Source organism: Haliotis asinina, chromosome 10, assembly GCF_037392515.1.
Source record: "Haliotis asinina isolate JCU_RB_2024 chromosome 10, JCU_Hal_asi_v2, whole genome shotgun sequence".
NCBI lineage: Eukaryota > Metazoa > Mollusca > Gastropoda > Lepetellida > Haliotidae > Haliotis > Haliotis asinina.
The window spans coordinates 31,276,628-31,300,808 of record NC_090289.1 but is presented as its reverse complement, the minus strand read 5'-3'; the positions used below and the strand labels follow the sequence as shown (position 1 = coordinate 31,300,808).

Sequence of the window (24,181 nt, the reverse complement as noted above, 5' to 3'; positions counted from 1 at the left end):
ACGATGTCGGTAGTTCTCCACAAACCACAGATAAGGTGAAATGTTGTGACTTTCACGCAAGTTAAACTACATTTTTCAAGAAACATCATTGTGTTCAGATATGTCCGTGTTGTCTTCGGTGGTTCTAATTCAATGCTAGTGTTACTAAACGAAGAGCACTGTTAAGATGATTCTGACATGTGCTTGTACAAAGATGGCAGACATTTTACTTATAAAGTGCATGCCGTACCACTAACTGAAGATACCTGGGGAGTTTTCCATTTCAGTGACACTGGTTAGTCTATTTGTGTCAAAATATTACGATGAACTCCAAATGGGTTCATGATCGGTGTACAGTCGAAGAGTAGTGAAGGAGAATGAAGAATTTCCTAAGTGTATTTTCCTTTCATTGATAGTGCTTTACATTTGGCTGTCTTAGCCTGTGGTGAATATTAACCTCATTTAGAAAACTATGTGCTATGTTTACTTGTGTGTAATCGATACGTGTAATGTACCTCAACATCACAACTTGAAAGTCTCAGATCTCGTGGCTTGGGCACGAGGTCTCGGATCACGAGATGTAAGGAGGGTTATAAGAACGGCCGCTGCTGGTGTCTCGGCCTCACTTGTTGTTCCTCGTCAAGTCCAACACACTCAGAAAGGTAAGCAGCTAGAGTTACCCTTCTTGTACCTTGACTGCCTTAAATGCCATTTCTTTGTTTTGTTACCCGAACTTTGTTATGATAGTTTGAATGTTGTCTCTGGTTGAGAAGGACTTCATATTGTTAAGTGTACCAGTTGTTTTTTTAAATATTCCAACTTAATAGATACAGAAACTAATGAAGGAGCAAGAATTAACCTTGAAACGTCGTGATAAAGAATAAAAAGAAGTTGTTATCCATGAACGTGTTCTGTATTCAGGTAAGCCTTCTGCAAAAAAAAACAAACAAACAAACAAAAAACAAACAAAAAAACAAACAAACAAAACTTCTGCAGTTTAATGCCAACACTTAGCTAACAAACTGACCAAAAGAAATCATCATATTATGATGTGATAACAAGACTGCGTAGGCAGGAATTATTATTTATGCCATTTCATGCTCTGTGACTATTACCAAAGAGCAAAGAGAACGTAGACAAGAAGGGATAGCTAGGAAGTTCACGCGTTCCTGTTCCAGTGTCTAGCTTCATAGAACGGCATCACCTTAGATCCACTGTTATTGGTACTCACAGTGCTGTTTTCATCATACTGAAAGTCCTTTTACTTAAAGTTTGGTTTGTAATTCATGGGTATATATTCAAACCCATGGACTTTTATAAATATATGAATTTGATCTAATAAATAGAGCAATGTGTGAGACGTGTGTCTTCTATGTTGTAGATGTTGCGTTTCGTGGTGTTCGCTGCCGTTGTCGTGGCTGCTCTATCCTTGCCTGCCGCGAACTGGGAGCTGTTCAAGCAGAAACACAACAAACAGTATGACCTGTCCGAGGACATGTTCAGGTCAGTTCCAGAGAGTTCAGGTCTTTTCCTATGACTGTGTAATGCTTCAAAAGTAAACTTTCGGATGGTGCATTAACGCACCATTGACATTAATGCTGACCTAGTGATTCATGACAATGCATTCATGATTCACACAGAGAACAACGAAGGTGTCAGGTTTCTTGTAATATTTTGCAGCAGCCATCTAATGGCCTTTGCCCTAATTATTATGTGTGAGCCTGAATGTTGAGTTCAGGGGTGTGTATTCAAATGTAAATTGTTATCGAGGTAACAGTGTCAGTATAAGTGAATGGTGTTCTGGGTTACGAAGGGTTCGACACAAATGTGTACTAGATCGTATTCAGGCCTCGATTTCTCGAAACAAACTTGAGTCTAAGTTTTGACTTTGGTTAGAGTTTTTACTGAAATTTTAGAAAATACTTTTACCAGAATTGTACTAAAATTGATATTAAACTCAAAAATAGTAGAGAGTTTGTGTTTCGTGAATATGTTGCTTAAAGTTGTTTGGTTTTTTTTTCATTTTAAAAATCGATCGTTTCGTTGACGAATGTATTCAACATTGTTGAACTGATCATATGATGACTCTGTTTCTATCTCCGAGTTGCCTGAAGTACCGTACCAAGAGAGGGACACTTTGGCGTTTACAAAAACATCTGTTCGTGTACATGTACATACATTTCAGTATTTTACGTATTGCTGACAAAAAGTAGCAGAATTTTCCCCCAATTATAGCCGACCATATCCCAAATAATAGCCGAGTTTTCCACAAAGAAACAGTTGAGTTTTCCACCGTATAATAGGCTAGTTTTCCACTTATTATGTCCAAGTTTCCCCATATAATAGCATAGTTTTCAACATAATATAATCGCGCTTTCCACATAAAATAGCCGAGCTTTCCCCATGTAATAACTTAGTTTTCCACATATAATATCCGAGTTTTCCTCATACAATATACGAGTTTCCCCATATAATAACCTAGTTTTCCACAAAGAAATACTCGCGTTTTCCACAGTATAATAGCCTAGTTTTCCACATATAATAGCCGAGCTTTACACATATAACAGCACATGATACCTGAACTTTCTAAGTTTTCCTGAGGTTTCACATGACTTAAGACATTCAAATCAATTCCAGACGAGCCATCTTCACCAACAATCTTCAGGCGATCAAGATGCACAATGACAAGTATGACCAGGGCAAAGTGACCTTCAAACTTGGAGTCAATCAGTTCGCAGACTGGGTGAGTAGCCCCCATAACTGCGCCTGTGTTCGTATAGGAATATCAAATGTAGCTGTTTAACCGCCAATTTGCAATGTTGTTGGGCGTGAAAATATATATCTGACTTAAGGTTTTCCAGTTTTTTGGCTTTGCTGTGAAAATACCATTGCGTCGAAACTAAAAGAACCTGCATGAATATTTCGAGTTATCCGAAGTTTAACACAATCGGACATGTGGCGAAAGATTATATTCTGAGACGAAACTTTTCTTCAAGACAATTGTAACTACTTTTTAAATCGTGCAGTTGTCATACTCCAGGATAACTTGTTGGTTAAGGCGTCCGATCGTCACGCTGAAGTCTCAGGCTCGATTCCCCATATGTGTATAATGTGTGAAGCCAATTTCTATTGCTTTAGACCTCTGAAGATCCGGTGTAGAATAGATCTTCAGCAACCTATGCTTGCCACAAAAGGCGACTATGCTTCTCGTAAGAGGCGACTAACGGTATCGGGTGGTCAAGCTCGCTGACTTGGCTGACACCTGTCATCGGTTCCCAGTTGCGGAGATCGATGCTTATGCTGTTGATCACTGGATTGTCTGCTCCATATTCAATTATATACAGACCGACTCCATATAGCTGGAATACTGCTCAATGCCTCGTTAAACTAAATTCACTCACTCTATTGCTAGAATATTGTTTAAAGAGACGTACAACCATACTCACTCACTCACTCACTGATTGCTCACAGACAACTGGTGAATACGCCTACTATATGAACGGATACCGCATGAGCAACTTCACCCGCCACTCCTCCGTAGTCCACAGAGCCAAGGACACCGAACTGCCAGACACAGTTGACTGGAGGCCAAAGGGTTACGTCACACCCGTCAAGAACCAGGTGAGGAAGCAAAAGTCAATAGTTTACTTGAATTCACTTTACGAAATCAACATGTATCATCGGGGATCATTAGAACCACTGGTTTCGTCCTAAAGGCGACGAAACCCCATCCTCATCCGACCGGTGAAAAATCGGATCTTCAACAATCCATGCTTTTCGTAAGAGGCGAATAACGGATCGGGTGGGTAGACTCGCCTACTTGGTTGACACGTGACTGTATCCCAGTTGCGTAGGGCGATGCTCATGCTGTTGATCAATGGTTTGTTTGGTCCATATTTATAGATTGAGTGCGGCGTAAAACGAAACTCTCTCACTTACTTTTCTCATGCAAATTCCCTGCTTCGCCTGCACGATGTCAACTAATACATGAACTTGTGTTTGATAATCACTATATTATAACAGTGATACCAGATTGTGATTAAAGGTTGACCGCATCATACGTTTATAAACGGTGGTACCATTATAAACACATGCAACTACAGTCAATACACGTCTCGCACCTATACTCTCAGGGTCCAGTTTCTCGCAAGCATAAGTTCTCGAAAATGGGCAAACGATATCAATAGATCGTGAACCAAAATCATCTGAGATACGTTTCCAGGCAGAAAATTTCACACTTGTCTTTACACATTGGGAAGTTGCTTTAGAAAGTGTGACAGTGACTTAAGTTAGGTGGACATTGTCTGCCTTCTGAATCCAGAACTGATATATTAACTCCCATCACTTCTAGAAACAATGCGGTTCCTGCTGGTCATTCTCCGCCACTGGCTCCCTGGAGGGACAACACTTCAAGTCTACAGGCGAGCTGGTGTCTCTCTCAGAACAAAACCTGATGGACTGCTCCAGGCCCGAGGGTGAGTGACTTATGCACCTTATTGCATCTAACTTCCGTTTGGCTGCATAAGAAATAAATATTTTTCGAGCACATTTTTTTTTCAAAAGTGATGAGGACGGAAGGACTTTCTTTTTAATATTTATAGAACAAATGTGACGAGGGAGGAACACATTTATATATTTTTCTCTCAGAATACACTTTGGGAAGTTTAGCACGTGTTATTGAGTTGTAGATTCACTCACACTCGTTCTAACAGACATTGTTATTGTGGTCAAATGGATCATCGGGACGCGGCCAAGTCAAAATTATTTTTGTAAATGGCAATGAAAAATGTTTCGCTCACAAATACAAGTCACGCCTTAGGCCGAACCTGTTTGAAATAGATTGGGGACTCTTAAAACATCGGCCCTTCAGGTTGTTGTTCTTCAACACTGTGAGGGGACCGTTCATGACTTGTATCTAGGAGTGTGGTGTGATGTGGCGTGGTGTGATGGGGTGTGCTGTGTGGTTTGGTGTGGATGAGTGAGTGAGTTGAGTTCTACGCCACACTCAGCAATGTTCCAGTTATATGGCGGCGGTCTCTGAATAATCGAGTCTGGACGAGACAATCCAGTGATCAACAACATGAACATCGATCTTTGCAACTGGGAACCGATTACATGTGTCCACCTGACCACCCGATCCCGTTAGTCGCCTCTTCCGACAAGCGTAGTCGCCTTTTATGGCAAGCATGGGCTGCTGAAGGCCTATTCTACCCCGGGACCTTGGTGTGGTGCGGAAGAGTTGTGGTGTGAGTGTGTGATGATTTTAATGGAGAATCATGTACAGTGTGAATCACATACACGTACGAACGCACGCGCACGCTCTAAATTTGCCCCCATGTGTCAAGGTTTCTGTTAGAGTGCAGGTTTTGTCAAGAATAGTGCCTAAGATGATGAAAAGTGAATTCCTCCCGTGGTGTCAGGCAGTAAATATTGTATTCGTGTTTCGTTGCTATTAAATGAAATGCGTTCTGTAAAAATATTGATCTTTGTCGTATTTCAGGTAACATGGGTTGCCAGGGTGGTTTGATGGATCAGGCATTTGAATACATAAAACTCAACAACGGCGTTGACACCGAGAAGAGCTACCCTTACAAGGCAAAGGTAAGACTGGTTACATTTCAGTTGGTAGCTTATGAGCCTGGCAGCATTTGATAATCAGCAACCCATTCTTGTCGCAAGAGGCGACAAACGGGATCGGATGGTCAGGTTCCATGACTCGGCTGACACATACATCGTATCGAAACGTTGTTCATGGTGTTGATCTCTGGATTATCTGTCCCAGACTCGATTATTTACAGACCGCTGTCATATCTCTGGAATATTGGTGAGTGTGGCGTCATGCGACTATTTTGTTCCTCATGGTTCCTCATGCCTCCACTGACAAGCAGATACTCATAATAATTTTTTGTTATAATATATCGAAGTCCTTTTCAGAACGGCAAGTGCCACTTCATGCGTGAAGATGTTGGCGCCACCGACACTGGTTTCGTTGACGTCGAGAGAGATTCTGAAATGGCCCTAAAGGATGCTGCTGCAACCATCGGCCCAATCTCGGTCGCCATCGACGCCAGCAAACAGTCCTTCCAGCTGTACGAGAGTGGAGTATACAGGTATGGACAAGGGGCGCTCTGCTGAAATGAAAAAAAAAAATTCAAAATAAAAATATCAACAATTTAAGCAATCTACCAAACAACTATCTTCATTACTGAACATCTTATCTTGAGGCTGGAATGGCCTTCTGACTAAAGCGTTCCTGATGCCGAAGATCTGGGTTCGATTACCTAAATGGGTTGGAGGGTAGGACAGCCCGGTGGTTAAAGCTTTCGTTCTTCATGGAGAATGCCAGGCTTCGATTCCACATATGGGTACAATGTGTGAAGCCCATTACTGTTGCGATGAATTACCGATACATATCGGAGCCGTACTTTTGACCAAACTGTCTGAAAGAAATTGAATCAGATGTATTTTACATCCCTGATCACTGGTTGCATGTTTGTATATAAAGACCTAAATATGTAGACTGTTTTCGAATATTTTAAAAGGTCTCTCACAAAAGTTAATGTGTGATATTAAGAATATATAATATAATTTTGTAATAATTAATTATCTTTCCTATCGGAGATATTTCCTATTATCCATCATTATAACCAACTCTAGATGATAATTCTGGAACATTAAGCGGCGTAAAACAAAACCCACTCACTCATTATATCTCGTAATTAACAAAATACGTTAAAACGTGACTGTGTCTTCAAAATAGATCACATGAGAAAAGAAAAAATGTGTTTTAAATGTCTTCCTGTGTAAAATTAACCTATCAATCTCTCAACGAAGACCCTAAACATAACAGGTTCTTTTTTCAAGGAAACACTTTGATGACCATATTTGTGGTTCGTAAACCTTTGTAATGAGGGTGGTGGGGTAGCCCAGTGATTAAAGCGTCCGTTCGCCACGCCGAAGACCCGGGTTCGATTCCCCACATGGATACCATATGTGAAGCCCATTTCTGGTGTCCGACGCCGTGATATTGCCGGATTTTTGTTAAAACCCCACTCACTCTTGTAATTGGCTTACTGTTTTCTGCCCAGCGACCCCGAGTGCAGCAGCACCCAGCTGGATCACGGAGTTCTGGTTGTAGGATACGGCACCGAGATGGGCCAGGACTACTGGCTCGTCAAGAACAGGTATGTCATCATTTCAGTAAAAATAATGTGCATTTTCTAATATAGCATTGTGATCGCTAAAATATTTTATGTTCGTATTATAAATTATATATCGTTTTATGAATTATATATATAAAAATATGTAATTATATTAGTGCAGTTTTATTTAAAAAGATCCAATAAGACAAGTGGCCTTTTCCCCGTTGGGTACAGTGTTTAGTGAATTACACAGTCCACAATGGCATTCTGTCAAATGACACTTAACATTTATAATACGCGTTCATCATCATCATCATCATCATCACCATCATCATCATCATCATCATTCGGCCATTTGGCAGGGACTTTTTTTTAAACATAAACCCCCACATCATCATCATCATCATCATCATCATTCAGCCATTTGGCAGGGACTTTAAACATCATCATCATCATTATTATACGTTTTGTTTTCAGCTGGGGTGAAACATGGGGAGATAACGGCTACATCAAGATGGCAAGGAACATGAATAACATGTGCGGCATTGCCACCTCCGCCAGCTACCCAACTGTGTAAAGTGCAGCCAATAACCCATAGAAGGACCGCTCAGGCCGATTTATGTTAAGATCTCCATATGAATCTATAGAAAGATTCCGCAATGTTTAATCACTTTCCCAATAAAATGTTCATAATCAAAAAATAGTTTTATGTTTTGATATATGATATGGCACGGGCTTAGAGACAAGTTGCCGTCGTCATATAGTTGGAATATTGCACTTCTGTGCTACATGTAAATACCCTGGAAACAAATCGGGAGCCGTACATGTTCATATAAGGTAACCGTTGTAAATACATGACGTCTCATGTATTGTGTCTGTAACATAGCCAAGCATGCAGTCACCAGTGTGAACTGATAAACGCAAGGTGGTTGGCAAGATGTAAAAATGTGTGCATGTTGCTTAATCAAATACGCAAGTCTTAGTGCGATACAGACAGCACACCGCATGAGGCAAGACCTTAAGATACACAATGTATGTTACTTAGTCAAGCATGCAGTTATTTGCGTGATACAGGCAACACAACGTATGAGGCAAGACGTAAAGATATAATGTGTGTATGACCTAGTCAAGCATGCAGTCATTAATGTGAGGCAAGACGTGCATGCATATTATGTTTAACATGTACGTGGTCCTAAGGCCTTTCTACTGAACAAAGCTGATTGATTGATGTGATGTGAAGTTTTAAGTTTATTGGGTAGTGAGATGCAAATGGGAGCAGAGTAAGGCACCTTGGGTTTGGGTGCTGGGTTGAGTTCGGAGAAATGACAAGTTTAGTCGGATAGTTGGTGAATTGGGTGAAGCCATGCTCTAGGTGTTTCAGTTCAGGTTGAGGGATGGAGGGTGTTTAAGTTCAGAGGATTGTTTGCTTTAATGTTGCGGACAAGATTATCTCACTGGCGTAGCGAGTCTGTGGCCCAATAACAAGTACCATCTGTAAAGTTGTTTGGCATACCGCGTCCGGGGATCGAACGCCAGATCTTTCACAATTAGGGCAGACTCTTTCGCCCCTAGACACTTTATATTTATATTGACGTTTCCAGCACTGCCCCAAAAGAGATTCTTGTGACACCATGAATGCTTCCAGGAAAAGTACAATGTAATGGAGTAATTTGTCACTGTCAGCAACCCCATTTTTAATCACGTGAACGTTGACATCTTGTGAACTGCACGTTCTGTCGTTATCAGTTGCCTCCTATCTTGGGTAACGAGACCAACTCAGGTGCAGATCACGTGGGGGTCACGAGATAACTTCGACAGATATAAATATTGGTGTTACTACCGCACTCACCACTGTTTGTTCACCAGAAAACAAGGCAATTTAACCAAGGTAGGTACCTTTATATCAGACAGTGATTACACCAAGGTGCACTTCCTGTGCACTGAGCTTACCTGGAACATAGGCGATGAGTTGAGTTCAGCTGAGTTGCGTTGAGGTCAGTGATCGGTTGAGTGAGTTAGTACGGGATAGGTGTCATTATATAATAACTTGTTCAGGTTATTACCATCCATTATCAGGTCATACTACTGAAATTAACTCATTTCCCCAGCACTGAAAATGTCAAATGTATTTACAGCGTCTTTCCTTGACAGGTGAATTATTGTAATTATATTCATTTATCAGCATTACATTTTGGTTTTTCTCGGATCACAATAACATGGATCGAAGAGTTGTACAGAAATTGAATTAAGAATGATTTGTAGCAGTGTTTATCAGTTCGCCAGCATAAATGAACTTGGACCTCGGTGTGACTTTAAGGCTATTCAGCTGCACTGATAGTTTCTTGGAGTGAAATTATTTGTGCAGCATGCTCCTATATTTCCCATGAGGCTATAACTCAATGAAGTTAATAATCAAAATTTGAGATTTTGTTTCATTTTCAAAAACGAAAGCCTGATATAATGGGATTTCCATCTGGATTTTAGAAAAGATGCATTCTCCTGCTTAAACAGTTTTTCATCCTGTACAGATGTTCCGCCTGGCGTTAGCCGTAGTGTTGTTGGGGGTGGCCCTGAGCTTCCGGACTGAACTGGACGCAGAATGGAAGTTGTTCAAGGAAACACACAATAAGCAGTACACAGAGAAGGAGGAGATCCACAGGTAAGCTGGGACTTTGTAGACTGCTTAGAAGCAAGCAGACACAAGATAAGTAGATACAGACGAGCTGCAGGAATCTGACACAGCGTGGCAGATTCAGGCAGGTAGACACGGTGTAGGTAGATATAGGATAGAAAGAAGCTAGCAAAGGGAAGGTAAAAAAATGGGTATCCTGAAAATGAGTAATAAAACTATTCATAAAAAATAATACGTAGCTCTACACAGGAGAGATACGGGTTTGGCAGACACAGAGTAATCAAACACGAACATAGCAGACACAGATCAGACAGAGCAATCAAATACGGACAAGGTGGAGACAGAGTGAACAGACACAAACCATACAGGCACAGTAATCAGACACAGGCTAGGAAGACTCAGAATAACCACACACAAGCATGGTAGAGGGAGAGTAATCAAACAGGATCTAATCAGAACAGTTTTAGACGGCATTAAGTATAAGTCAGAAAACACAACGTGGTCTTACCATTGAACGCTTTGGCATTAAATCGACATCATCTACAATGAGACGAACCCTTTAAATTGGAGATCTACATGATGAAACATTGAGAGTGAGTGTCCCAGTGAGTTTGGATCACTGAAATATCATTCTACATAAGTACTCCATGCCTAATCACAAATACATTCACGTTTATTGGCACGCTAACAGCCTGGCATCGTATACGGACCAAGTGTAGACTGACATGATATATGATAATCGAATTTGCTTTTCTGTTGCTAAGAGAGGCACTCAGCAACATCGTCGCTAAATGATAGCGGGCTGTAAACAATCAAGTCAGGACCAGACAATTCAGTGACTGGCACGCTGAACATCAGTTTATGAAAGTAAGGTTGATGACATGCATTAACCAAGTCAGCGAGTCTGACCTCCCGATCCCGTTAATCTCCTCTCAACAAGCAGACGGAGAACTGATGTTGAGAAAAGAGTTAGCTTATTGCATGATTACACGTTTGCATGTAAGCCTTGAAACCCGCTTTAAATAACCATTTCTTTCATCTTTGAAGGCGCATCATTTTCGAGAAGAATGTCAACTACATTCAAAGGCACAATCTGGAGGCCGACAGGGGAGAGCACTCTTACAGACTTGGCGTCAATGAGTACAGTGACATGGTACGTTCAGTAATATTTTTCAGCTATATTTCGTCAGTTGCCTTTTGTCTGTTATGACTTGGTGTAATCCTCGAACAAGCCGAAATGACCGTATATACCTGATGATATGACTTGGTTTAGGGGTTGAACAAAACTTGTTAAGAGTAAATCCGGTAGATACTCGAAACAAGATCAATGTTCTATTCACCTGGATCATCAACTTTATGCTTCTGACATAAAATACTATAATTTAGGTTCCCAGCATTCCATGCTTTTCGTCAGAGACTGAAACATGGATCGAACGTTCCTTTTCTTTGAATTGGTTATTGTGCGTCATGGTACCTCATGAACCGTTACTATATAGAACATTGTAATGCCTTGTCCAGTACATTATGTATAGATCGCCGTCACATGGCTAGAATACGACTGAATGCGGCGTTTATCAGCAAACAAACACATTTTCCATCTAGCCTTTGAAATATGCCTGCATGACACCTCATCCGCGTATGCTTGGAATTAGGTTAATGAATTTCCAATGGACAGAAACTCAACACAGTTCGAGCATGCTGATGGGCAAAAACGTTTTCGCAGATTTGAATCAAAATTGCTAGGAACACCAATAATCCCCGGGTCAGTCTCTCTTTAACTGTAATGTGTGTGGTTGTTATCCCCAGTCACACAAAGAGTTCATCACCATGATGAACGGTTACCGTATGGAACTGAAGGTACCAAACCACAGAGTCTACAGTAACGACTCAGTCAGCGAACTCCCCACCCACGTTGACTGGAGAACCAAGGGCTACGTCACCCCTGTGAAGAACCAGGTGGGTGCTGTCAATAAAATTCACCAGAAATAAACGTAAAGCTGAATACTCTCTCTGTTCTGAACGAATAACAAATATAGCATCGGTGTGATACGATTGAAAGTACACGTTACTACTTATAACAGTGTAAGATGTAACCAGAAAGTCATATAGTACAACAGGATACTTAAATGCACCCTCCTGACCTCTTCAGAAAGCATGTGGTTCCTGCTGGGCCTTCTCCTCAACTGGATCCCTGGAAGGACAACACTTCAAGAAGTCAGGCAAACTGGTGTCTCTGTCAGAACAGAACCTGGTCGACTGTTCCAGGAAAGAAGGTGAAGAAAATGAATCAGAGCTGGTCCCTTGAATTAGTAGCCTTATCGCTGTCGTGTCACGACCTTTAGGTTAATGAGAGGTCCTTCCACTCTTCTCTCGGTCTAGGTTTTCAAAGTCTGCCACGGAATCTCCTGTAGTTCACCTTTCATCAAGTGTGTCCAGTCAGCTTCTGTATGAGTCTGTAAGTGTGAAGTTTGTATCAATATATTCTCTGTCTCTTCCAGGCAACATGGGCTGCGGAGGTGGTTTGATGGACCAGGCCTTCAAGTACATCAAGGTTAACAAGGGTATTGACACTGAGACCAGCTATCCATACCTTGCAAAGGTACGAACGTCCATATAATGTGCAAAGTATACATATGTGGATACTCGTTTCTGAGAAAAAAACTAATGTGTACATGTTTTACAAACGGATTGTATGTATTACTTTTGATATGGCAAATATGGAATTTAAATATGTCATATTCAGATCTACCCTTCTCAAGTTTATTCCTATTCCCGGCATTTCTTTTGATTCTGCCCATAAATATTTGCCCGAATCTTCAGTGAACCGATATTACATTTCTTCTAGTTCTATCACTGTATCAGTACAATATACTCAAGGACAATTTCCTAAGCACTGTGAAATTAATGAGAATGTCCCTTCCTTGGTGTTCCTTTCAGGACGGAAAGTGCCACTTCAAGCGTGCCGATGTTGGTGCCACCGACACTGGTGCTGTCGACATTAAGAAGGACTCCGAGGAATCCCTTCAGCACGCCGTGGCTAAAGTGGGTCCCATTTCTGTCGCCATCGACGCCTCTCATCCATCTTTCCAAAGTTACAAGAGCGGAGTGTATGACGAGAGGAAATGCAGTTCCAAGATGCTTGACCACGGTGTCCTGGCAGTGGGATACGGTTCTCAGGATAGCAAGGACTACTGGCTGGTGAAGAACAGGTGGGGTCATCAGCATTATCATGATGATCATAATTATCATAAGCAATAGTGGTAGAAGGGGAATTTTGCGGATGATGTAAAAGCAATTCCCACTTCAGTCGCTCCCAGTGTGATGGAAGTGTATATAGATAAACCAATACAACTAAAGAACGACGTAGCTAAGTATGTGAACGTTCAAATCCAACGTTCCAAATCCAAAGGTTCTCATCTTCCACAATTAAGATTTGTGGACTAAAACGCAGAACCAGTTCTTCAGTTCTGTTATAAATTGAATAAAACTGAATAACACTGACAGAAAATCTGAACACGGACAACACAATTATGAAGGGCCACAAAAATCACACAACACATATTTCATTTAAAGACGATACAAATGAATGAGGACACAATTTATGAATGTCTACCCTTTTTGATACAAAAGTTGACATCAATAAACTCGCTCCCGATACCTTCTCATTACACACAAAAAGCAACAGTAAATAACTAAAGCTGTTTACCAATGAAATATCGACGAATTTCTAACACTGGTGGCTGGTAGTAGTAGTGACCTTGTATTTATGTTACAGCTGGGGCGAGACCTGGGGAATGAAGGGATACATCATGATGTCCAGGAACAAGAAGAACCAGTGCGGTATCGCCACTCAGGCCAGCTACCCAACAGTCTAAACATGGCTGTCATACCAGTCTCAGATCTCATCTCAGGACTCCGTGATCTTGTAGATACGCGCATTCTTGAGTCTGTATTTACTCTGTGATGTATTGTAATGGTTGTATGTAAATAAAACATATTTGTAATAGTTCAATGTTGTTTATGTTTGTCACGGTTATTGATTCAACATGTAACAAATACATGCGCCAGCAACTGGCTGTCAAGTCACTATGTCTCTGATATTCTCAGCCTATTCTTTATTCTTTCCAAAAATACGTTAATGCTTTATATTTCATTTTTATTTATCATTCAGTTATCAATATGTATGTTATACCGGGTTGTATCATTTGTTTTGCACATCATGATTTGTTCACAAGATGAGCCTGATTGAAAAGGTTGAAGATAAATCTTTGTCATTGATGACTAACATGAATATCGTAGATATGTCCAGTTTTCTTCTTTCCTAAAATATTTTTACCGTCGACAAGGATTGACGACCTACCAACAGCTCATTTAATTGCCACATATAATGTAAACTGAGGTAGAAATCTGCCCAAATCATGCACTGATGCTATAACGATGGCTTGTCTTTTTAACCTGAAGACATGTCCATTCCTCATTTGTACTGGATTACCAAAGGACATAAAACTGTACAAACAGGAATATATAGTGAGACTTTAATCTCTCACTAGAGGCCCACATCAACCATCTACATAATGTCTGCCATCACCACCTCAGAATCAGTAGCTCAATCCGCCAATACATCACTACAGACTGTGCCCATGCCGTAGTGAGATCTCTTGTCCTTCTAGACTTGACTATTGCAATAGCCTCCATGCTGTATTGAACTCTGTGCAATTACAGAAACTCTAAACAATTCAAAATGCTGCTGCACGTACTGTATGTCTAAAATCCAAGCGAGATCACACCACTTCATCACTCGTTTTCCTACACTGGCTTCCTGTTAAGTACCGTGTGAACTTCACAATATTGTGTCTTGCATATAAATGTCTCCACGGTCAAGTTCCAGAGTACCTATCCGAACTTCTTACACTATACACCCCTGCAAGATGTCTGGGATCCCAGAATCAGCATTTACTTACAGTCCCCAAAGTCAAACTTGTCTCCTATGGTCAGAGGATCTTTAACTACGCCGCTGGATTGATTTGGAATTCACTGCCTGCTGGCATCAAATGTGCCGAATCACTGAACTCTTTCAAGTACCTTCTGAAAACCCATTACTTCTCCATAGCCTTCTCTTAGATCTTTCTTCCTTTTCAAAAGTTCTAACTGTTAGTAACGTCATATATACTTTAGACATACATTCACCCTGTTTGTAGCACCTTGAGCGAGCATCGAATGCACGGATACAGGTGCAGTTACAAGTATTATTGAAGGATCCGGCGAATGAATATGTCCACAAATACCTGACTCAAAGGTTAACCATAATCCTTAATGGTATCAAAGAACGACTATCTCCTTAATATATTCACGGGGGATATCTGAGGCAAGCGGAATCGGTATCATGTCGATTCTCAAAAACTCAAACAAATTACAACTCAAACACCATAGTACAATCTCAGAAAAGGACGGATTTCAGTTTTGTAAAAAGTTTGATATTTCAACGTTATTCACCACTATCCCACGTAACAAACTCAAGCAAGGTATGTTTAAGAAACGTGTACTCATACCAACATATCTGTCTTCGAAGGTTCTGGACTATTTGTCAAAAGATTCATCTGAAATTTACTAAGAAAAGAAAATGTGAAATGTTGCACTTTCTCACTGAAAATTGGGGCTTAGAACAAGTAGCAAAATTAACACAGGGTAATTTGGCAAATAAATTTAACTTAAACTTTAATTCAGATATATGGATGTCAGAGTCAGTGAACGCCAACAAACACCAACAACTGAGTGATGCAAGACGATTGTTAAAATTTATGTTCTACAGTGATTAGAATGTTCGACTTTCTTGAAAGCCGTCAAGATCAAGAGTATCACTTAAAGCACGTGTAGGGTCTAATATGTTGTGCATGTGCAACCCATGCTTTGCGTTTAGGTGTGGTGATAAAGGGAAATGATGGTACGTTCATAATCTGTCTGTATTTGAGTGAGTGAGTGAGTTTAGTTTTACGTCGTATTCAGCAATATTCCAGCTATATAGCGGCAGTCTGTAAATAATCGAGTCTGGAAAGACAATCCAGTGACCAACAACATGAGCATCTACTTGCGCAATTGGGAACCGATGACATGTGTCAGCCAAGTCAGCGAGCCTGACCACTCGATCCCGTTAGTCACTTCTTACGACGAGCATAGTCGCCTTTTTATGGCAAGCATGGGTTGTTGAAGGCCTGTTCTACCCCGGGACCTTCACGGGTCGTCTGCGTTTATAAGTCCTATCATAGGTGAAAGTTCAGGTTCAAATATATTGTTTAAGAACATAATACTTACTTTCAATAACCACCAAACAGCAATAGACTTGTACTGATTTACCCACCTGACAAGTGAGACAGGCACTGTTGCTTCATATTTAGATCTACGCATGTAGTACCAAAGTCACCACTACTGATCAAGGTTATAACTTCCAGGACCTCAGTGAAGTTTAATGGTCGACATGTGCAGGATATTTAGAAAAGTTTGTTGAATTTGTCACCAAAATCATGTCCAGTTATATTCCTTATTTTGAGCCTTTTCAGTATAATAAATAGCATATACATGTGTTTACGGGCGAGACAAGTAGGATAGGATATGTTCGTTCGAAATGCTATATTGCTTATTTAGTAATATCTTTTCTGTCAGCGTCTTTAAGCCCTTTTAAAATGCTTTGATGTATTCTTACGTCAGTTCCCCTTTTTCTGAAATCACCCATGAAACGTCATTTCTCGGTTTGTCATTTGACGAGTATGATGACGTCACTTCTCTTATTCCAGTTGGTGCCAGAACTATCTACTCAGTCAAACTAGGATTTTGAAATCCATCTTACCTTGTCTCCGATGGTCTTTTTGAATCGTCGCGGACAAATACACATATAGATATGTGTGTCTCAGACGTTTATAGAATATATAAATTTGTCTGAAAAAAGTAATTTTTATTCAAGGCAGGTATCGTCCGTTTCGACCAATGCCAATTACTGAGATTAGTGAATTAGTTTGTTTACCAGAGGAAAGAATACTGGGCTGCAAAGTTAAAAGACGGTTAGTCCTTGTCGGTGTGTAACCCAGTCGTGCCTGGGTGTTATCCAGGAGAAAAGGATGTTGGAAATATGTGCGGTCGAGGGTGATAACCCTCCTTTTTATCGAGCAGAAAACCCAAAGAAAAGTATAAACCCAAGGGACCACATGGGCTTGCTGGAATATTCCCATTGTGGTTAGAACACACTGTAAAATCTACGCCTACCCTAGCGTGTACAAGTTGTGCTCAACAGTAACCCATCAAGGAGGAAATGAACTAGTCATCAAGAGAAGTAAATACTACGTTTATTTATTTTTTTTCTTCGACTGCAGAATCTATTCATGATGTTTTTGTAGTCAATCTAGCGTTGAGAGTGATACAAATTGTATGTTTTTGGCCTCTCTCTAAACTTGTTTCTGTACAAGAAATTGACAATTGCATCCCCAGCAGCCCTTCCTTGCTCGGTTAAGCTCTCTACAATAACGGTTTCGTATGGCATCGGGCCCTGGTACTGAAAAAGATTTGGACTCAAAGATGGTTCATTATGGTCATAAAGAACAATTTAACTTGTGTAACGTGCAATGGATTTGGAGGATTGTATTATTCTCTTTCATCAATCTATTTTTCTTCTCCCGTTTACGTTCTCTGTTCCAGACCTTTAGGGGAACCTATGATTTGAAGGTTTCGTCTTTGTTGTTTTGTATTTTAATTTCAGTTTTCTCCAAAATGACTTTTGCATTCTTGACATTGAGTCCAAGGTGTCCGATCTTAGTTTATTATTATCACCAGTGCGATTGTTTCAGCCGAAGCGATACAATAAGGGACTTATGAAGATGGCAAGGAACATGAACAAAACGTGGGCATTCTACCTCAGTCAGCTATGTAACTGCGTAAATAACAGCCAACACACATTCAACTGGCCAGACCGAAGCCGACTGCTGTCAGCATCCGCACATGAATCTGTAGATTCACTCACCAATACATTTTCCCACTACAAGTTTCATACTTTAAGTGCAGTTTCATTTATTGTTTCAATACACTGTAAGGCACACATACATGATGGAAATGACAGTTCATTTTATGTCTGTTATATACATGGGTACATTGTGTGAAGCCCATATCTGGTGTTCTGGTGCTTTACTTAGTAAACGTGTCCAATCACCATTGTTACTTTATAAACAAACGGTAATAGGTGAAACGTACATACATACTATGTATCTGTTACTAGTCAAACATGCAATCATCATTGTTACATAGCTTAGTTAAGCTTGCCAGAATAAGATGGAACATATTTAACTTGGAGTCTTGTATTAGTCTCAGATTTAAGTCTGCGTCATAGTTTTTGCCCGTTGACATTCCATGTTCCAGTCACATAGAGCGTCCTCTCAAGTAAATTGCTGGGTAAAAACAAGTACCATCGGTTTAGGCACAACGGGGCCGGGATGCCAACGACAGACCTTTCTCTTTTCGGACGGATCGTCCACCCACTATACCAAGTCGACAGATTCTGACGTTTAGACATTTTGGCTGGCTTTACTTAAGCCTCACAACAGATTGGTTATATTGTGAATGCATAAAAATGAAAGTGCAATATAGTGAAGTACAGTGTGCCCCTGCTTCTATTTTCCAGGTAGCTTAGGTTCTAATCACATGCTCGTCTGACGTCTTGTGAACTGCACATGTGGTGCATGTTTCATCGTTATCAGATGCCTCCTATCAGGGGTAACGAGACCAACTCAGGTGAAGAACACGTGGGAGTCACACGATAACTCTGACAGATATAAATATTGGTGTTGCTTCAGCACTCGTCACTGTTTGGTCATCTGGAACAAGCTGATCTAACCACGGTAAGTACAGAGACTAGAGTTTCGAAGCTATTTTAGTGCTAAGTCTCAAGTTAATGTTGATGAATGGTACTTTCACCTATCTTAGCGTTGAGAGACCTTCGAAAACTAAGACTCAACATAGGTAGGTAAGAAGACAAAAGAATCTTCGGCACTGAGCCTGAGACATTGGCGATGAGTGTGTGTCTAGGATACGTTTCTTATGAGTTTCTTATCATCCTAGGATTCTCATTGTCCCGTTACATCTTAGGAATATGGCACAGATCCTTAAATCAACGTAGATACTTAGCTGACATACCGTTAAACTGCAAATAGGCAGAACGGGTTAAGGTGAAAACGGACCCCAACGTTACTGGAGAAAAAGGTCTCAAGAGAACCGGCCATCCTATATAACCGGTCAACTATACGCATAGTTTTTTCTGTACATACCGAGTACGTTTTCTCTGGGTTCGAAGGCCCTTCTCAGCGGGCAGTCCGGTGGCCGTTTTCTCGATTTCAGGAGTGGGGTCGTGTCCGTTTTCTCCGTATCCCGGCTGAACACACGCAACATAATAAGGCGGACAGAGGGTGCATTTACCGGGAGCTGACACAACTTTTGTGATATCAGTGTTATATACAAAGTTTCTCTTGGACGAATGTTTGAAGGGTAAAAAAGGGCTATGAACATATATTTGGTTGATTTATACATTTACATTGAACATACAACCTTCGAGCATGGTTGAAATGTGTACATTTGGAAAGATTATTGTATTCATCATCAACACGATTCCGTTCACATAATTTGCTAATATGATCACTCACTGGAGTACTAGTTCATCTTATTTCAACAGCAAAAGAGCAACAAGATGTTCTATATATGCTGGAATAAAGGATAACTTAACAAATAAATCATGGTTAAAACTCTTTGTCTATTCGATATGGTGAGCTTTTAGCTGAATTTGCAAGACCCTCGTTCAGTACTTGTGAATGTGTAATATTTTATCATATAGTTAATTGTGAAAGACTGAGATTTCTGAGTTTGGGAATAGTGACAGAAATTGCAGTGACAATATCACTTTGCCGGAACTACTACTTCTCGACAAATGTTCTGACCATTATCCAGATGTCTAATGTGAACACCAATGCATATGGTCAGCAAGTCTTGTCAACGTGTGATCAATCAAAGTAAACTGAATTTACAGTTGCGAGAATTTGGATTTCTTTAATCGGACTTTTCCGGATTAATAATGTTTAAGAAAAGTGGAAACATATACCACGTGTACATAGACTATTTCATCTCTCTATCAAAACAGCACGTATCTGTCATCAAGCGACGTGAAAAACATGGCATTTCACTAGAAACACAACGTATCTATGTATATTCTTCTGTATTATCCTTTTCTCTGCATAAATAACGATTCGATTACACTGATGATCAATATAGCTGTAAGTCAATAAAAGAATTGATTTGAACTACCTGCACTATGCTATTTTGTATACACTTCATATTCTACGGTTTCAGGTCGCCGATGACACAATTTCAGTACTTTCACATAATATCACAGCAAAAATGCGCTTCACACATAGTACCCATGTACTTGGAATGGTTACTTATCTCAGCTTGTTGTTCGTCACTGAATTGTCTGGTCCAGATTTGATTATTTACAACCATTTAGTTGGAATGTTGCTAAATGCGGCGTAAAACCTAACTCAGTCACTTTTCCGAGTTCAAGTGGCCATGTTGTATATTTTACATCCTTAACAGATGTTCCGCCTGGCGTTAGCTGTAGTGTTGTTGGGGGTGGCCCTAAGCTTCCGTTCGGAACTGGACGCAGAATGGAAGCTGTTCAAGGAGACACACAATAAGCAGTACACAGAGGAGGAGGAGATCCACAGGTAAGCATTGATACACACATACACTAAAAGAACACAAAAGGACAGGATACAGAGTGGCGGATACAGGAAAGGTAGGATACGGAGTAAACAGATATAGTGTACACTGAAGCAAGCAGAAGTAGGGTTGTGTATACAGTAGCTGGTAATGGAGTAGGCACTCATAGGATAGGTCTGTACAGGTAGACATGGACTGGGCAGACACAACAATGAAGCACAAACTAGGAGTGAGTAGCGACTGGCGTTGCAGACACAGTAGTCAAACACGAGCTAGGAAGATACAAAGTAATCAGGTGGGGCGAGGCAGACACAGCAAGCAAACTGAAACTGGACGGTCACAGTAATCAAGCAAGAGCTAGGAAGATGCCGAGTAATCAGGCAGTGTGAGGCTGACACAGTAAGAAGGCACGGGCTAGGTAGACAGAGACTAATCCAATCCACCGAGAGTGAGTTCGTGAGTCAGTTTCGGTCACGAGAACTTCAATCTCCAGATCTTTTTCTTACAATGGTACTTTATATCTATTACAATTCATGATGTCTACAAGGCTCACTATAACCACAGTTTCATTCATCTTTGAAGGCGCATCATTTTCGAGAAGAATGTCAACTACATTCAAAGACACAACCTGGAGGCTGACAGAGGAGAGCACTCCTACAGACTTGGAATCAATGAATACAGTGACCTAGTACGTTCAGTAATATGTTTCGGATAGAATCACATGAGTACATCAGGTAGTAAATCAAGGTTTATTTATCATGGAACGAATCGTTGGCAATGTACCTCAAACCCTTGAAGATCACTTTAATGGGACAGTTCTCAGTAGTTTTTGTCAGTAACTAATGGAGTGAAATAGACAACTCAATTTGATCATACATGACTTTGAACATAAAGCGTTGAAAGGACTGCCAATAATCCCCGGGTCAGTCTCCCTTTAACTATAATGTGTGTGGTTGTCATCCCTAGTCACACAAAGAGTTCATCACCATGATGAACGGTTACCGCATGGAACTGAAGGTACCAAACCATAGAGTCTACAGTAACGACTCAGTCAGCGAACTCCCTACCCACGTTGACTGGAGAACCAAGGGCTACGTCACCCCTGTGAAGAACCAGGTGTGTGCTCACAATTCAACTTACGTGAGATAATCATAAAAAACATCTATTCTCATGAGGCTATTTTTATCCTTGGCCAATAACTAGAACGCAAATAAAGCATCTGCGTGATATGATTCTAGAACAATGCATGAGGTTCTTTAGAGGGATATAGAAGTTTAATATTCAAGTATAAGATACAATTATGGATGTTAACTTCTTTTTCGATTGCATTCACAACGTTTCTAGGCGTTTCCTTATCCATTCGTCAGGTGAAAGGCAAGGAAAAGCCCAGACACGCTGTAAATATTACAATGAAGGCGTTTACACTCGTAATGGTTTTTTGCATTATGATTATTGCATGTTTCGAAACATATGTTACTGTTAGTATGACTGCATCATGCATACAAAAGGTTATATGGTACAATATAACACTATAATGTACCCTCCTCTTTAGAAAGCATGTGGTTCTTGCTGGGCCTTCTCCTCAACTGGATCCCTGGAAGGACAACACTTCAAGAAGTCAGGCAAACTGGTGTCTCTGTCAGAACAGAACCTGGTCGACTGTTCCAGGAAAGAAGGTGAAGAACTGAATCAGAGCTGGTCCCTTGAATTAGTAGCCTTATCGCTGTCGTGTCACGACCTTTAAGTTAATGAGAGGTCCTTTCACTCTTCTCTCGATCTAGGTCTTCAAAGTCTGCCACGGAATCTCCTTTAGTTCACCTTTCATCAAGTGTGTCCAGTCAGCTTCTGTATGAGTCTGTAAGTGTGAAGTTTGTGTGGACATCAATATATTCTCTGTCTCTTCCAGGCAACATGGGCTGCGGAGGTGGTTTGATGGACCAGGCCTTCAAGTACATCAAGGTTAACAAGGGTATTGACACTGAGACCAGCTATCCATACCTTGCAAAGGTACGAACGTCCATATAATGTGCAAAGTATACAAATTGGATATTCGTTTCTGAGAAAAAAAACTATTGTGTACATGTTTTACAAACGGATTGTATGTATTACTTTTGATATGGCAAATATGGAATTTAAATATGTCACATTCAGATCTACCCTTCTCAAGATTATTCCTATTCCCGGCATTTCTTTTGATTCTGCCCATAAATATTTGCCCGAATCTTCAGTGAACCGATATTACATTTCTTCTAGTTCTATCACTGTATCAGTACAATATACTCAAGGACAATTTCCTAAGCACTGTGAAATTAATGAGAATGTCCCTTCCTTGGTGTTCCTTTCAGGACGGAAAGTGCCACTTCAAGCGTGCCGATGTTGGTGCCACCGACACTGGTGCTGTCGACATTAAGAAGGACTCCGAGGAATCCCTTCAGCACGCCGTGGCTAAAGTGGGTCCCATTTCTGTCGCCATCGACGCCTCTCATCCATCGTTCCAGAGTTACAAGAGCGGAGTGTATGACGAGAGGAAATGCAGTTCCAAGATGCTTGACCACGGTGTCCTGGCAGTAGGATACGGTTCTCAGGATAGCAAGGACTACTGGCTGGTGAAGAACAGGTGGGGTCATCAGCATTATCATGATTATCATAATTATCATAAGCAATAGTGGTAGAAGGGCAATTTTGCGGATGATGTAAAAGCAATTCCCACTTCAGTCGCTCCCAGTGTGATGGAAGTGTATATAGATAAACCAATACAACTAAAGAACGACGTAGCTAAGTATGTGAACGTTCAAATCCAACGTTCCAAATCCAAAGGTTCTCATCTTCCACAATTAAGATTTGTGGACTAAAACGCAGAACCAGTTCTTCAGTTCTGTTATAAATTGAATATAACTGAATAACACTGACAGAATATCTGAACACGGACAACACAATTATGAAGGGCCACAAAAATCACACAACACATATTTCATTTAAAGACGATACAAATGAATGAGGACACAATTTATGAATGTCTACCCTTTTTTTAATACAAAAGTTGACATCAATAAACTCGCTCAAGATCCCTTCTCATTACACACAAAAAGCAACAGTAAATAATTTTGTCCTGAACAAACACAACTAAAGCTGTTTACCAATGAAATATCGACGAATTTCTAACACTGGTGTCTGGTAGTAGTAGTGACCTTGTATTTATGTTACAGCTGGGGCGAGACCTGGGGAATGAAGGGATACATCATGATGTCCAGGAACAAGAAGAACCAGTGCGGTATCGCCACTCAGGCCAGCTACCCAACAGTCTAAACATGGCTGTCATACCAGTCTCAGATCTCATCTCAGGACTCCGTGGTCTTGTAGATACGCGCGTTCTTGAGTCTGTTTTTACTCTGTGATGTATTGTAATGGTTGTATGTAAATAAAACATATTTGTAATTGTTCAATGTTGTTTATGTTTGTCACGGTTATTGATTCAACATGTAACAAATACATGCGCCAGCAACTGGCTGTCAAGTCACTATGTCTCTGATATTCACAGCCTATTCTTTATTCTTTCCAAAAGTACGTTAATGCTTTATATTTCATTTTTCTTTATCATTCAGTTATCAATATATATGTTATGCCGGGTTGTATCATTTGTTTTGCACATCATGATTTGCTCACAAGATGAGCCTGATTGAAAAGG

The 24,181-nt window shown here is 40.5% G+C and overlaps 3 protein-coding genes across 3 annotated transcripts; all 3 read left to right on the top strand.

The window, feature by feature from the left end:
• The first annotated feature begins 537 nt into the window (after positions 1 to 537).
• LOC137297956 (procathepsin L-like) lies at positions 538 to 7,822 on the top strand. Its single transcript, XM_067829961.1, has 9 exons — positions 538 to 641; positions 1,361 to 1,482; positions 2,617 to 2,722; positions 3,451 to 3,600; positions 4,331 to 4,454; positions 5,480 to 5,580; positions 5,914 to 6,089; positions 7,068 to 7,163; positions 7,599 to 7,822. The coding sequence occupies exons 2-9, from the start codon at positions 1,361 to 1,363 to the stop codon at positions 7,696 to 7,698; spliced, it is 975 nt and encodes a 324-aa protein (XP_067686062.1). The 5' UTR covers positions 538 to 641; the 3' UTR covers positions 7,699 to 7,822.
• Positions 7,823 to 8,897: 1,075 nt separating this feature from the next.
• On the top strand, positions 8,898 to 13,772 carry LOC137297953 (cathepsin L-like). Its single transcript, XM_067829958.1, has 8 exons — positions 8,898 to 9,009; positions 9,650 to 9,780; positions 10,801 to 10,906; positions 11,560 to 11,709; positions 11,903 to 12,026; positions 12,252 to 12,352; positions 12,691 to 12,962; positions 13,529 to 13,772. Exons 2-8 carry the CDS (start codon positions 9,650 to 9,652, stop codon positions 13,626 to 13,628), a joined length of 984 nt encoding a protein of 327 aa, XP_067686059.1. The 5' UTR covers positions 8,898 to 9,009; the 3' UTR covers positions 13,629 to 13,772.
• Positions 13,773 to 18,486: 4,714 nt separating this feature from the next.
• LOC137297954 (cathepsin L-like) lies at positions 18,487 to 23,939 on the top strand. The gene is made up of 8 exons (XM_067829959.1): positions 18,487 to 18,629; positions 20,371 to 20,501; positions 21,079 to 21,184; positions 21,463 to 21,612; positions 22,049 to 22,172; positions 22,403 to 22,503; positions 22,842 to 23,113; positions 23,703 to 23,939. Exons 2-8 carry the CDS (start codon positions 20,371 to 20,373, stop codon positions 23,800 to 23,802), a joined length of 984 nt encoding a protein of 327 aa, XP_067686060.1. The 5' UTR covers positions 18,487 to 18,629; the 3' UTR covers positions 23,803 to 23,939.
• The last annotated feature ends 242 nt before the right edge of the window (positions 23,940 to 24,181 follow it).